Raw genomic sequence first — 14,901 nt, 5'->3', positions numbered from 1 at the left:
GCGCGGGGATGGCCGCGGGGCCCGGGCTCGGGGGGCTGGGCGGGGGCGCCCCAGCGGGCGCGCGCTCCCGGGCGCCCCCCGCGCGCGGCCCCGCCGCCGCCTTGCTCTCCGCTTTTGTCACTCGGCACTGGGCGGTGGAGGCGGCCATCTTGGCTCCGGCGCACGCGGGGCGGCCGCCCCAGGCGGGAGCAGCCGAGCGCCGAGCGCCGCCGCTGAGCCCGCTCCGCTCCGCCCCGCCCCTCGGGGCGCGCCCAGGGCGGCCGGCCGAGCGCCGAACGCCGTGAGCGAGCGAAACATTTGTCCCGGCCCTGCTGTCCGGGGGTTGGGGTGGGTGGGTGGGTGGGGCTGGAGCCTCAGGGAGCGGCCCGCACCCCTGCTCACCGAAGCACGCACGCCGCGCTGAGCGCGGCAGCCAACTGCAGTCCCACCCCTGGCCTGGACCGGACGGGACGCTCTTCCCCCCACCCCGAACACCCTTAAGGCTAAAATGGGAATCCTCCGACCACACGCATTTGCCTTAACAGCATCCAGGCTCCTGGAGCCCCGACAGGCGGAGCTAGGACCTGCCCCGGGATCCTTTTCCATTCCCTATCCTGGAATTCTCCCTTCCGTGTCGGAGATCCTGGAAGACACCAGATCCCAGCTATGAGGATCCCACATCATCCTGGTATCCAAATGTCCCCCTGCCCCCGCCGGCGCTGTCCCGCAATCCTATGGAACTTCCCACACGACCGCCGCCGGCACCCCATTTCAGGCACCACCTGCTTCTCCCCAACACCAAACAGATTGCCCCCCGCTGTTCCTTGACAGCTGAATGGGGCCAGAATCTGACCGTTGCCCCACCCCCTACGGCCCACTTAGTGCTGTGGGAGATGCTTCTAAGAACAACGGTGCAGGGCGGTGCCCAGACCTAGCCTTAATCTTGGACATCCTTCCTCAAGGCAAGGCTTCCAGGATCTCCCAAACCACTCATTAACAGCCTTCCTGCCCACCAAGTGTTAACCGAAAGCCTGATCAAAGCCCGCCCCCCCGCCCCCCGCACCCGTGGACAAGGCCAGGGCAGTATCAGACTGAATGCTGACACCCCAATGTCTTGCCCGTCTCTGTCAGCACTGACTAAGGGCTGCCGCATTGGTCTTCTAGTGGAAACAGGTTGACCAGAGCTGAACCTGACTGCTGGACACAGGCTGCCATCCCTGGGGGGCCTGACCCAGTGCCAAGTAAGGAGTTTGAGCCTGACAATCAGGCCTCTACACTCTAGACAAAAAAAGAAGAGGGCACGGCTGTAGCTTACAAACTACCTCCTGTACCCCCCAGCGGTCCTCAGAGCCAGCTCCACTTCGCAGCCACTACTGAGATACCACAAAGCTAGCCAGGTATGTGAGCTGAATGCCCAGGCAGCAGCCTTCAGCAGAGGCAAGAAACCTGAGGTCATGTCCCTACTCTACCTCTTTCCAAACTGTGACTTCAGTCAGCCACTATGTCCTTTCTGTGACTCGGTCTCCTTGTCCAAGGAGGACAGGGGGCTTTAATAGCACCACTCTCCACTTTGCAGACCCTCAGGTGCCTTTCACTGATAAGGGGGCTTGCATATGGGTCCAGCGGAGTTCAGAGTACAGATCTAGGTAGGACCCTGGAAGCTCCAGGCAGGAGAAACAGAAGGAAACCCCAGCCCAAGCTGCTCCTGGACAGTTCCCCCTGTTCAGGAACTTCTCCATTCCCCAGAGCCCACCTACTCCTCACTGCCGAGTTCTCTGCTTTGAGATTCAGTAAAGGCTCCTACAAAGTCTGGATTTTCAAGGCTGGGTACTTCACCTTTCCACTCCCTTGGTGGTGCCCAGCCCTAGGCTCCTTAACCAAAATATTACTTCTGGATTTCCCAAGCTGTCCTCCATGGAGAGACCACCAAACATGGTGTTCAGAAGTCTAGCTCTGCTGCTTTGTGGCTATGTGGGAAAGCAGATGACAGGAACAGGAACGCAACAATCCTTAGCCCCACAGAATGGTTTAGAGGCATAAATGAGATGAAACCTTAGTATACAACAAGCACTCAGTTATGGGAGGGGTTATCAATGCTGCTGGACAAAGTAGGCCCCAATAAAAATCCAGAATGTAGACTCTAGCTCTGCAACGTCTGACAGAATTACAACTAACCTTGCGTTACCCACATTTCAAGTGGTCCATAGCCCTATGTGGCCGTTAGTGACCTACAGAACATGTATTTAAAGTACCTTTCCATTTTAGAAAGTTCTATCAGACAGCGCTGCTCTAGACCAAAGACACTTTTAAGAGCAAAGATGCTGGAGCCTGACCTGAGTGGGGTTTCAAAGCCCAGCTCCACCCCTTCTGGCTGTGTGTCCTTGGGCAAGTTAAGTAATTTCATTGTGCCTCAGTTTCCTCATCTGTAAAATGGGGATAATAATAACACCCGCCCTATAGCACTGTTGTGAGGATGTAAATAAGTTTGTGTTGGTAAAGTGCTTAGAACATATTTGGCTACTAGTAAGAGCTGAGTAAGCGTGTGTTAAAATCACTATCAGGCAGGGCAGGGGTGAACTGGATCCAGAAGTAGCCCTGACCCAGCCCCTGAGTAAAACAGAAATAACCTCTAAGTGGCAGGGCAGTTGTAAGGACAGTTGTCAGCATACTTTGTAAAGTGACTTGAAACACTACCAGGAAAGCGGAGTGGCTACCCCCTCCACCTCCCCCACATCTCTGATGGGGCCCTGAGAAGGGTCAGGGCCCCTACCCAATCCGCACTCTCTCTCCTTACCGTCTCCGTAGGCTGGCCCAGGGTCCTCAGCCCAGGTGGGTGGAAAGGGCACTGCGAGAGGTAAGCGGGGCCGACGAGAGGTCAGGAAGCTGCTAGGCGACCCACCAGGTTCGCAGCCCAGGGGGCTGGGGGGCCGCTCAGCAGCCGAGGTGGCCAGCAGCTCTTGCAGGATGTTGATGGGTGACACGGTGAGCTCCCAGTTAGTGATGCCAAAGTCTCGTAGGTGGGCCCGGGCATGGCTGGAGAGGCCGGCCCGGGTGTCGAAGCCAGCCCCACAGAAGTCACAGCGCATCAGGCTGAAGGTGCCTGGATCAAAGTTAGCCACTGTGGAGGGAGAAAGGACATGGACTGCCTGGAGGGGTGACTCTCTGGCCCCAGCCCTCCCTGTTCCCGGGGCTGCTCCCCCTCCACAGATCACACAGCCAGTGCCATCCGTGACCCTGGACACCTCCCTTTCCCTTTGCCATTCACCCTCCTGCCTGCATCAGCTCCCATGTGCTCACACATCCTCCCATCCTCCCACTCCAGGAAGCCTTCTCTGCCTAACCTTCCAGGTTTCCCCTCACATAGCTCTCAGCACCAGGGCCTCCACCCTCAGAAACCCTTCTCCAGTGGTGGATTTGCAATCCTTCGGCTGAGTGTTCAATTACTATCCTTCTCGTGTGTAGAGCACATGCCTATTTTTGCTCACTATCATTCCAGTGCTGTCAATTAAATCTTTGTTGAATGAAGACATGGCCAAATGGATAGGATGCTCTTCTCTGGGAGCCTGCTTGGATGCCCCCAGGTGGAGTCAGGGACCTCCTCTGGGCTTCCCCAGCCCCCAGCTTCCCCCATCACAGCCCCAATGGTCACCACCATTGTAAGTGCCTGGTTTTCTGGCTGTCTGCCCCCTGACCCTTACCCCCAGTGCACGCACACATGTGCACACACACACACACACACACACACACTCTCTCTCTCTCTCACTCACTCTTTCTCAAACACCACACCAGCACCTCCCCCAAGTGGGATCCATGTCTGCCAGCGTCAGAACCACCCAGGGCACTCGTGTTGGAGACAGACCTCCAGAATCAGAACCCTGGTGCCTGGGAATCTGCATACCTCACAGGCTGCCCCGGGGGTTCTGAAGCCGGCCAGGGTCCCACACTCCTATTACTGGGCCGTGAATTCCAGGAGAGCAGGGACTGCGGTTTTGTTCTCTGCTGTGTCCCCAAGTGCCCAGAACAGAGGGGACCTCTCTCAATAAATATTTGTTCAATGAAGACATCAGTGACATTCCCTGCCTGGGGCTGCCTCCTCTGCCCATACTCCTTCCTCCAGCTGCTGGAAGGACCAGGGCACTGGGGCGTCCCCACACCTGCACCGATGCGGTGGCCTTTGCCGCGGCTCCCAGTCTTCCAGAAGGGAGGCCCTGACTTCCCCCTGCTTGGTGCTATGGGAGGATTTAGAGTGAGGGTTGCTCGGTTCAGAACTCGGCTGCCCAGCTGTGCGTCTCTTGGGCCTCGGAGGGAGGTGGGTGCCGGAGCGAAGCCGCCCTACCTTTTTTCTTCTTCTTCTGGAAGGAGAACCTGCGCTCAATGGCCTTCACCTCCTCAGCAGAGATGAAGTGCCGCACATTGTAGCTGACGCCCACACGGTTCAGGTGGCCCCGGACATGGTTGGCCAGGCCGATGCCGTTGTGGAAGCGATCAGGGCAGTAGGGGCACTTGCGCTCCTCGTGCTTCAGTGCCACCGCCGGGTCCCCATCCAGGAGCACGTCCAGCCCCAGTGGGCCGCCCAGCGGCGCATCCAGGAGCAAGAAGTCCAGAGGGTGGGCGCCCCCCAGCCCCAGCTCCTCAGGCTGCAGCCTCAGGGGCACCCTGGTTGCCGCAGCCATGACCTGTGGCCCCAGCTTTGCCACCAGCACAAGCGGCACCATCCCTTGGAGCTGCTGCTGCTGTGCCCGCGAGGCCTCGGCTGCCCTCAGAGCTTTTCGGAAAGTCCGCTTTAGGTCCAAGGCCAGCTGTGGGATGAGGCCAGGGGTAGCTAGGGGTGGAAAAATCCCATTTTCGGGGGAAAAGTCCATTTCTGAGGCCAGCGGTATGTCTTCCTCCTCCTCTTCGCTCCAAGGGTGTCTCCGGTCCCCCAGCTGGGCTGGGAGCCCCTGTGGGTGGACCACGCTCTTGTTTCTACTAGGCTGTAAGGAGTAGGGGGCGGATGCTAGAGGTGAGGGCAAGGCTGGCCTTCCTGGGGGCCTCTGGTCTGAGCCGTGCAGAAGTGGCTTTGACAGTGGGAAATCCCTCATGCCCAGCTGCTGGCAGCCTGGGCCAAAGGCCAGGCTGGGGTCATATCCAGCAGGGTTCTCCTGCCACGTGGGGGCCAAGAGCGGCTCAGCTTTGCCAAAGTAGTCCTCAGCAGCATCAGGGAAGCGGGCATATGCATCCTGGCTGGTGCCCGGCTGGCTGGCAGGGTCCTCCTCAAAAGCCTCGGCATCCTCCTCCCAGTGGGGTTGGGCATGCGCAAGCCTCATGTGCTCCCTGAGCAGGCTCTCACTGGGCGCAGGGAAGCCACAGAAAACGCAGCAACTGAGCCCTGCGGAGGCTCGGTAGGGTCGATAGGTGAGGGTGGTGGCATCAGGGCCTGGGCTGCCAGCCCCGCTGCCGCCCCCAAAGGGCTCCCTGGCAGGCTGGCCTGGAAGCTCACGCACGTGCAGTTTGGCATGCTGCACAAAGGCCTTGGAGGAATTGGTGCCAAAGACGCACTTGGGGCACTGCAGCCGTGCCTCCCGGCCCTCATCACCTGGGACCTGCTTCAGTTTCTGGATCTCTTCAATGATTTTCTCCCGGGAGGCCTGGTGCAACTGCCGGTGCTGCTCCAGGGCGCCGGGGTCGGCGAAGGCCCAGCCGCACTCCCCACAGGCCAGCGGGGCCAAGTCGGCAGGCGGCTCCTGGCCCGGGGCTCGGCGGTGCTGGCTCATGTGCTCCAGAAGGTGCTCCTTCTGCTTGAAGTAGATGCTGCACTCGATGCATGGGAACACGGCTGGCTCCTCGTCCTCATCCTCATCCGGGCTGGCCACCCCCTTGGCCACCTCCTCCAGCAGCTCGCACAGGTAGGGCCCCGTCCGGATCGGGGGCAACAACGGCTGTAGCCGCTCCACGGATGCCTCTGAGTTCACCGTCCAGGTCTGCGTGGCCACCTCCGAGGCCGACCTGGGCAGGCCCCACTCGGACGGCTGAGCCAGCCCTTCGAGGTCTGCCAGGTGCTCTCTGCTGTCCACCACTGTCACATCCAGCGTCTTAGTGGTATCTTCTACTGGCACAAGCACTGTCCTGAAGGAGGTGAGGGGCAGGGGCTGGGGCGGCAGGTCCATGTGCAGCCCTGCTTCCTGGGGTGGGGCCTGCTCCTCTGCATCTCGGAGCCAGTCGAACCTGGGGTGGCCCCGGGGGGCCTTCTCCAAGAGCTTCGCTTCACCCTGATGGTGCAAGAACCTTCTAGATCCCTCAAGCTCAATGTGGGGCTTCACGGTTCTCACAATGACCGAGTCCTCGAACCTCCGCTCAGATGGGATGCCCTCCCTGGGTTCCTGGACCAGGGAGTGCTCCCAGGTCCCCTGGCCATCAGGGGGGCCGGGGAAGTGGCCCAGGAGGTGGGGTGGTGGGGAGCCCGGCTGGAAGTCCAGGCTGCCTCCATCCCAGCAACTGCAAGGAAGTGCCAATGGGGACAGGTTAGCCATGGGCCTCAGTTTCCCTTCCTTGGGTGGGGGAGGGGGTCCTCGTAGGCAGTCCAAAACAAGCCCCATAGACCCAGCCTGAGGGCAACCTCAGGGGGGCCGGGAGTGTGGAGGTGAGGGCGGGGAGGTAGGGGGAGTGGATGTGGCCCTTCCAGAGCCGTTGGACCAAAAACCACATTCAGCTCCCAGGACGCACCTGTTCATGTAGCCCAGCCCTGTTGTATTGTGGGAGAGTGTGCGGGGTCCATCAGGGGTTACACCAGTGTCACAAGGCATGTCCTCAAGTCTGGTGGCACAGTCAACTCTCATCTGTCCCCCAGGAGGGCCCAACGCTCTGATCTGTACCCCAGCTGCATAAGACCAAGAGGTTTTCCCCAAACTGGGGTGATTTAGTTCATTTAGTCTCACTTTCCAGCAAATTTCGTGCAACCCTGTGGCGTAAACAATTCAGGGGAATGCCCTTTCCCCTGCAGCTCCCCTCATGGAAGGGCAGAGTCAGGAGTGGTTGAAGGACCCTGCTCAGCCTCTGGCCCAAGGACCCTGACCTCCTTTGGGGGAAGGGGGAGGTGAAGCAACCTCACTGAGCCTCAGTTTTCCAATCCTAAAAATGGGAACAAGTCCCCCAAACCAGGAGCCTCTGTGTCTTTATGCAACATCTAAGGAGCTTTCTCATATCCACAGTCAAAGAAGAGTTCACGTGAGGTATGTGCTCGTTTAAATGGTCACAACTACAACACTTCAAATGGGGACCTTGACCCCGACCCCGGGAAGTGTAGGGAGAAGAGGACACAACTCCGTGCTGGGGAAATTCTTCATTTCACCAGATGCCTGGTTCCTGGTAAGCCCACAACCAACGTGGGTTCTTATCATGCCTGTTCCTGATAAATCTCCCTTCATTTTCAGGACCCTGCCTGTAAGAGGGGCTATCGATCATGCCTACCCAACAGGTGCAGAAATGGGTTCTACCGAGAGGCAGAGCGGAAATCACGGGGTCACCTCTCTCAGCCCCACTGGTGACGTGTGATACCAACAGGACCACCCCCCCTCCAGGGCCATGGCAAAGATTCAGTGGGGCAAACCTTTGCCAAGAGGCTAGTCCACAGCAAGTGCTCAACAAATGGGAACTATCATTAGCCCATCGCAACACTTATTACATATGAGCACCCACCAAGACTTAAAGGGTCGCTACTGTCACCGTTGCTGTCAGTTCTGACTCCTGTCCAACCTCCCTGGGGTCCTCAAGGCCAGTTTGTGAGATGTATCTTAGGGACTCTATTTTACAGATGGGGAAACTGAGGCTTAGAGAGGCCTGACATCATTCTAAGGGTCACCTGGCAGAGACAGGACTCCAAGGGTCTAACCTTCAGGCTCCTGTTCCTCTGGCCCTGCTCCTGGCAGGGATAATGAGAGTTGACTGTCTGTGTTCATCCCAGTCTTCCCCACCCCCTGCACATGCCCAGGCGCTTGCCTGCTGGGAGCCACCTCCTCCTGCCTGGCCTCCTGTTTCCCTCCTTTCCCCTTCTCACTCCCCAGGGGGCTTCCTTCGGGCCTAGGCACATCCTGCTTGCCCCCCTGCCCTCCCTGAGGTCAGGGCCAGCATGGCACTCACCAGCTGCTGATCCGATGGGTGGCGGAGGTGGCACGGGGGAGGGCTTCGCTGAGGCCGGGATGGGGCTGCCCGTCTGCAACAGAGAGGGGAGACCCTGAGGGGCTGGGGTCCTCCTGGCCAGGGTCCTTCACAACACCCCAGCTCAGGGAGCCCTGCCGGGCACCTCGGAAGGGCCCAGCCGGCTCCCCACCCCTCTCTGAGAGGCCTTTGGCCTCTGCACTCCTGAGCCTTGAAAGGGGTCTCTTTGGAGGAGTCTCCTGGGGGGGGACCCCTGGGGCTTCCTGCCTTCAACCCTCCTCTCTTTGCCCCCACCCAGCAGCCAAGGTGATTTTTAAAAATCACACCCTGGTAAAAACTCACCTGACTTCTCATCGTACTTCTGATAAAAGCCAGGTTCCCAACCACTAGCTACAAAGCCCGGCGAGGTGGGACGTCTGCTGATCTTTCCAGCCTCACTCCCTCTCCTGGCCCCTCACTCGCTCTGTCCTGACTCCTCTTGATGCCTCAAGCCCACCCAACTCTTTCTGGCCCCGGGGCCTCTGCATTGGCTATTCCTTCCATCTGGAGAGTCCTTCCCTGGTGGCTGACCAAAGGGAGCCCCTATGACTTTCTTTCTTGTCACCTGTTCCATTTCTTCACACTCTCCGAAATCGCCTGGTTTCTCTTGTGGATGCCTGCCTGCCTGCGTCCCAGCTAGCACATAAGCACCCCCTGAGGGTGGGGACTTTTTCAGCCTCATTCACTGTAGCATCCTAGTGCATGGCACACAGCAGGTGCTCAACCAATGCTTGCCAGATGATGAGCGAGGAACTCTAAGTCTGAGCTGCAGAGGGCCTGTCCTTGCTTCTCAGGCCCCCTTCCAGGCCTAAGTCCTAGAATCAAATCCCCTCCTGGGACCCCTCACACAGATAGAGCCAACTCTCCATTATCCGCCTGTGGAGCCAATGCCTGGAGCGACCACAGGAATCCTGGCCTGTGCCTCCTCTGCCCGCCACACTCGCCTGACATGGGTGAACGTGCCAGTTGGGGTGCAGGCCAACTGCCTGGGCCAAGGTTAACACACGGGGGGAATTGCGCCCCGTCCAGAGCCTAACAGATGCAATTGTTGGATTAGCTTCAATTGGAGGATGGTCCAGAAAGAGGGCGAGGGCCAGGGCTAGTTCTTTTTCCGATCCCCCACGGTTCAATTTGCCCAGGAAATTGAGAGCTGACTGTCAGGAGCCAGAAGCATTAAAAGTGCCATCAGGGGTGGCGTGGGGGGAGGTGTCAGAAAGTCATGGTCACTGGCTGAGGGTCTTTCTACAGAGCGAAGGTCTGTGACCGTCACATGGCCTCTGGAAGGTGAGGGTGGCGATGCACTGTCTAGAGTTATTTCTCAGCCTCAGCACTACCGCACGGAGGGTTGGATGATTTTCCGTGTGCTGTGGGATGCCACATGGCATCTGCAGCCCCTCCCCACTAGATGCTGGTAGCCCCTGGGGCCCTAGCCCTGCAGTCATGACAACCAAAAGTGTCTATATAGACGTGGCCAAAGCGTCCCTTGCAGGCCCCCGTCTGAGGCCCCCTGGAGTAGACTGATGGGGATTAGGGCCAGGCCAGGGGTACACTTGAATGCAAGGGCGAGTGTCAGGGTGGGTGGATGTGGGAGAAGGTGTGAGGGTTGGGAAAGCAAGGCCTGGACCAGCTAAGGGTGGGGGGGGGGGGGGGCAAGTCATTCAGTGGCAGCAAGCCCCTGCACAGCCTAAAGGTGCAGTCTGAGGGTGTGGGCGTCCTGCTTCTGAGATTCTGGGACCCCAGTTGCCGAGATTCTGGGCGTCCCAGATTCGTTGATTCTGCGATTGGCGTTGTCTAAGGATTCCATGAGCCAGGGGGCTGTGTTGGCCTCTTTGAGCAGCTCCAGTGAGGCTCCTATTTTTAGTGGCAGCATTTTGGAGGAAGCAGGCCAAGCAGGGCCCCGTGTCCAAGACACCTGGGGGCTGGGGGGCTTGCCCAGCGGCCTCCGTGGCTGGCGGGGATCCAGAAGTCCCTGCAGGTCAGACGAGGTGCCTGGATGCAGCCCTTGGCCGTGGCCATGCCAAAGGGCCCTCATAGACTCCTGCTATCTGTGGGCCCCCGAGAGGATTTGAAAATGAGAGAGGGAAAATGAGAAGGGTATCCACAAGCAGCTTGAACCCCAAGCCAGGCAGCTTGGCAGTGTGGCCAAGAATCTAGACTTTGGAGGCAGACAGATCCAAGTTCAAGGCCCAGCAGTGACCGAAGGGCACGTCTTTCCCACCTGTTTCCTCCTCTGTATAAAGGAACAGCTACCGCGCATCTTGCAGGGCCAGCGACGGAGGCCAAGAAGATCACACAGTACATGCTCCATCCAGAGATGCGTCGGTGGGGGGAAGGAAGGGCTGTGAGAGTGCCTGGGATGGGGGTTGGGGCTGGCCCGGAGGCATCCCAGGTTGGAAGCTGGAGGCTGGACTGAGAGCCTCAGGTCTGCTCACTCCATGTTCTGATTTCCTCCCCAGCCTGGGGCCCCACGCAAGGGCGGAAATAGCATGTCGTTCGTCCCCTGACCCCTGGTCCCAATGCCAGGCACGCACCAGACTTCATCAATCCATGTGGACCGTCTCAGCCCCCAACGCCTTGGCTGCACCCAGGAGGCCAGAGAGAGAGAGGCCAAGCATCAGGCGGGGGCTGTATGGAGGCTGTGGGGGCTCCAAGCCAATAGCCATAGTGGAGGACAGAGAAGGCCGTGGAAGCGTCCATGTCCAGACAGAGAACTTGGGAAGAAGCCGCTCTAGGGGTACCCTTGGGGGTATCCAAGGGCAGGGTCGGGGTAAGGGAGGGCCCAGACTTTGGGGTGGAACAGCAGCCCCAGAGGCTGTTCCTATTTATAGGCATCACAAGACTCCTAGGGCAGGTGCCCGAGCCAGGAAGGGGGGTCGAGCAGGCCAAGAGGGGGGCGCTGTGTCCCAAGCCTAGGCCCTCCTCTAATCTCCAGGCTGTGACCCCACCCAGGTCAAGCCATCCCTGTCCCATGCCCCCATTTGCTCAAGGACATCATTAAGGGTAGGCCTGGCCCCCTTTGGCCGCCACGTTCCCCTCCTCCCCAGGCACATGCACTGGAGCCTGGTTGATTCCCTAGAGCGAGTGAGGACGCACCTACCTACCTACCTACCTACTTACCTTCACCCTCTCTTGCCAGACCTGGGCTTCTGCCCGGCAGAGAAGAAGTGACCAATTCCTCAGAATTAGACCCAGAGAGGACTCTGGGACCCCAGACCCTGCTTCCCTGGGGTCCTCACAAAATCAAAGTCTCAGGCCTGCCCTGGCCAGCTGCATGGCCTGGAACATGGTCCTGCCAATCTCTGGGCCCTGGTTACTCATGGTTTGGAGGAGGGGGTTGCTAAGTTTCCCTGAGCTGATACTCTCACCCTGTCATTCTCCTGTGTAACACCTTTGAGTACTACCCATCACCTCTGTGCCATTGCTTAGGTAGAGCCTGATGCCGAGACTCCCCCTGCCCTCTTTGTCTAACTCATTGTTCCTCATCCAGGACTCCAGATGGCCCCCAGGCTGGGCCCGGCTGGGCTTCACCCACTGCAGCCCCAGCGACTATGTCCTAACACCTGGTGGCTGGTTTGTCTCCCCAGCACCAGATGGCAGGGTCCATGAAGGTGAGGATGGAGTGTGTGTGTGGCCCCAAGAAGGTGCTCTGAAAATATCTAAACATGATGCGTGTTGCTAAGGGTGAGCTGGGGCAGGTCAAGGATGCCTTGACCCAGGGTGGTGGTTAAAGACGAGGGCTGTCAAGCCAGGTTAGAGCCAGCTGTGGGACCATGGGCAACTTACTTAACCCCTCAAGCCTTCAATTTTCCCATCTCTAGCACGGGATGATTATACTGAAGCTACCCCACAGGGATCTTTTAAGAATGACATGAGATGATCACATAGAGGGCTTGGCACGTAGGAAACTCCTGATGAGGTACATAGAAGTTCCTGGAAACCACGGCCTGTAGGGCAGGCCAAGCAGATGAAGGGGGACATCTGGCGCATCAGCCTGCACTGCCCCCACCACTCTGCTGCTCCTGCCTGGTCCTTGAACACACCAGGCTCCTCCTCACCACAGGACCTTTGCGCCTGCTGTTCCCACCACCTGGCTTGTCTTTCCCACCATTCATTGAATGCTCCACTCAAATTCCACCCACTCAGGGAGGTTTCCCAGGTCCTCCGGGCATGATTCTGGCACTCTGTTTAACACCTTCGAGACACCTGTCCCTACCTGCCCTTGTTGTCTGTCTCTCCTACTACAATGTCAGGCCTCTGTGGGAAGGAAGTTCTGACTCTTTTGTTTATGGCTGTATCCCCAGCACCTAGAACACAGCCTGACACATGGTGGTTGCTGAGTATTTAATGAATGAATAACAAATCTTCAGGTGGGGACAGTGTGAGATCTCCTTTTACTGAGTAAACCGAGGCACAAAGGGGTAGCTGGTGTCCCTGACTAACCAGTCTCTCCCCGGCCACTAGAGGGCACAAGCTGTTTTGGCCCATGGCTCAGGAGCAGGACTCCCCAAGACGCTGCAGCAAGAGGGAGCTGGGATAGGTTGATGGGAATGGGGTATGCCTGGGGAATAAGTGGGCTCTCAGGGCCAGATGCTTGGGGTGCTAAGCTGGGCACCTGGACCCAATTAATGTGCCCAGAGGAGGGAACTAGGCAGACCCGAGTTCAAGTCCCAGTTCCTAGCCACCCACTTGGGGGGGGCATTCATCAGGTCACTGGTTCCCAGGGCCTCTGTTTTCACAACCATAGAATGGGAAAATAAGCTGAGTAAAAAGAGAAGGCTCCGGACTCAAGCAGAATCAGAATCCCATCTCAACCCCTGCTGGGCTGGGTGACCTAGCCCTCTCTGAACCTCAGGGACCAGGTTGGATGCTCCCCCAGGACCACAGGGCCCATCCTCTTACCAGAAATGCCACCTCTGCCATCCAGAATGTCTCGGGGTCCCTCCTTGGTGACAGGCAGGTAATGGGTGGACCGGAAGAGGCCACCTTCACCTTCAGCAGCCTCGGCCCCACCTTCAATGTCTTCCCTCGGTGCTGGGCCAGGCAGTCTCTCAGGGCCACGAGGACGATCTGGGGCGGCCAGGCCGCCTGCCAGGGGCCCATCCATGGATGCTTTCTGCCTGGCTCCACTCAGTTGCTGGGCTGGCTCAGCAAGGCATTGTAGGTCTGGGGGCAGAGAGACAGGTGCTTAGGGGAGGTGGAAAAGGGATGCTTCCTCAGTTTCTCTTTCCTTGAAGCCCCAGTCCTCACCCTTGCTGCTCAGTGCCTCAGTTTACCTCCCAGCCCAGGAGAGCTAAGTAAACGGTGCTGAGGCCCTATCCATATGCATCATATCCCAGATGGCCTTTATCCTCAGTATGTCCCAGTCTGCCCACTCATAACTCCTCTTTACACGGCTCCTGTACTGTACTGCCTCAGTTTACCCCATTTTTACACATGCAAACTCATGCACCTTGTTTTCTTCCAGCATTAATCCTATCACTTCTCCCAGGTGCCTCCCTTCATTCACACACTGCTGCACTTTTCCCAATTGTGCCCTCGCTTCCATGCACATGCATCTCCTATGCCCATGCCTCAGCACGAATCCCAGCCACTTCTGCACTCTGATCCTATACACTATCCCAAGTGCCCCCATCATCACCTCTGCACTTTTCCCACACTCCAACTCCCATCTCCTCAGGACCTCAGGGTTCTCATTAACCCTTTCACCCTCACAGCCTCAAGTGACCCCAGCATTAACCCCTTCCCTTCTCCCCAACATCACCCCTCATGCATACCCAGCCTGGGCTCTTCCATCCCACCCTCCCAAGATTTCTCTAGTCTGCGGCCAAAAACGATGGATGGGGCTCCTGGTCCAGAAATGAGGACCCTGGGGAGGCCGTGTGTGTGTGTAGGGGGGTGGGTGCTGTCCTCTCCACCTATAAATACCTTCAAGGTAACGCGGAAAGTGAAGGGCAGGAATGAGGCGCCCTCCCCAGGGAGATGGTGGGGAGACCGGGCCCAGGCAACCGGGGCGGGGCCCGGGCTCCAGGCCTGGCTGCAGGCGCTGCCCTCGGGGGCCTGGGGGCTCCCAGGGGGCCAGTCCTTGGCCTGGCAGTCGTGGCGGGGGTCCCTGCCCAGGCCCAGAGGAAGCACCTGCGGGTGCCCACCCGGTGGGCACTGCCCGCAGGGAACAGGCGGGACCGCAACTTCGGAGCACTTTGGCAGCGTGGGAAGGGGCCTCCCGCCTGGACGCCCCCCGGGGGTCGCAGGGGAGGGGGCGGCGCCGCGCCAGCGCACCCCTCGTTGGGCCAGGGTCCGGGAGACGCTCCCTCCGCCCGTGCACTTCGGGGCAGGAGACCCCGTGGGACGCGCGGAGGTGGGGGGACACCTGCCCCAAGACCCCCGCTCCTCCCCGCCACCGGAACGGCCCCGCCCCCGACCAGGCCCCGCCCCTGCAGGCCCCGCCCCCGCCCCCCGCCCCGGGGGGTCCCGCCTGGCCCGGCCCGGCCCCGGCCTCCCCCTCCCCGTGCCGGCTCCGCCCCGCCCGCGGGCTCCCCAGGCCGGGCCGGGCCTCACCGGGGAGGCGGTGCCGCCGGCCAGGCGCCGGGGTTCGAAGCTCCCCTCCTCGGTGCGGCCGTCGCTGCCGCTACCGCCGTTGCCGCTCCCGGTGCCGGTGCCGCGGCCTCCGCAGCCGCCGCCGCCTCCACGGCTCGGGGGACATTGTCCCTTTAAATCGCTCCCCCCGCCGCCCCGCCCCCCCGGCGCGCCGCC

At 59.6% G+C, this 14,901-nt stretch overlaps 1 protein-coding gene across 3 annotated transcripts in view; it reads right to left on the bottom strand.

Annotated features, from left to right (window-relative positions):
* WIZ (WIZ zinc finger) overlaps window positions 1-14,841 on the bottom strand; it is a 27,465-nt gene extending 12,624 nt beyond the window's left edge. Inside the window, exons 1-5 of one of the 3 annotated variants that reach the window (XM_040629143.1) lie at window positions 14,707-14,841; window positions 13,051-13,314; window positions 8,095-8,167; window positions 4,316-6,453; window positions 2,774-3,097 (exon numbers count right to left, since the gene is read on the bottom strand). In XM_040629143.1, the coding sequence (XP_040485077.1) occupies window positions 2,774-3,097; window positions 4,316-6,453; window positions 8,095-8,167; window positions 13,051-13,255 (2,740 nt within the window). In that variant the 5' untranslated portion in view covers window positions 13,256-13,314; window positions 14,707-14,841. Of the gene's footprint in view, window positions 1-2,773; window positions 3,098-4,315; window positions 6,454-8,094; window positions 8,168-13,050; window positions 13,476-14,706 lie in introns of those variants that run through there. The other 2 variants (XM_040629141.1, XM_040629142.1) reach the window with 2 other exon arrangements.
* Window positions 14,842-14,901: the final 60 nt, after the last annotated feature.

Source organism: Ursus maritimus, unplaced genomic scaffold (assembly GCF_017311325.1).
Source record: "Ursus maritimus isolate PB19 unplaced genomic scaffold, ASM1731132v1 scaffold_14, whole genome shotgun sequence".
Lineage (NCBI taxonomy): Eukaryota > Metazoa > Chordata > Mammalia > Carnivora > Ursidae > Ursus > Ursus maritimus.
This window is presented reverse-complemented; position numbering and strand designations above follow the sequence as displayed.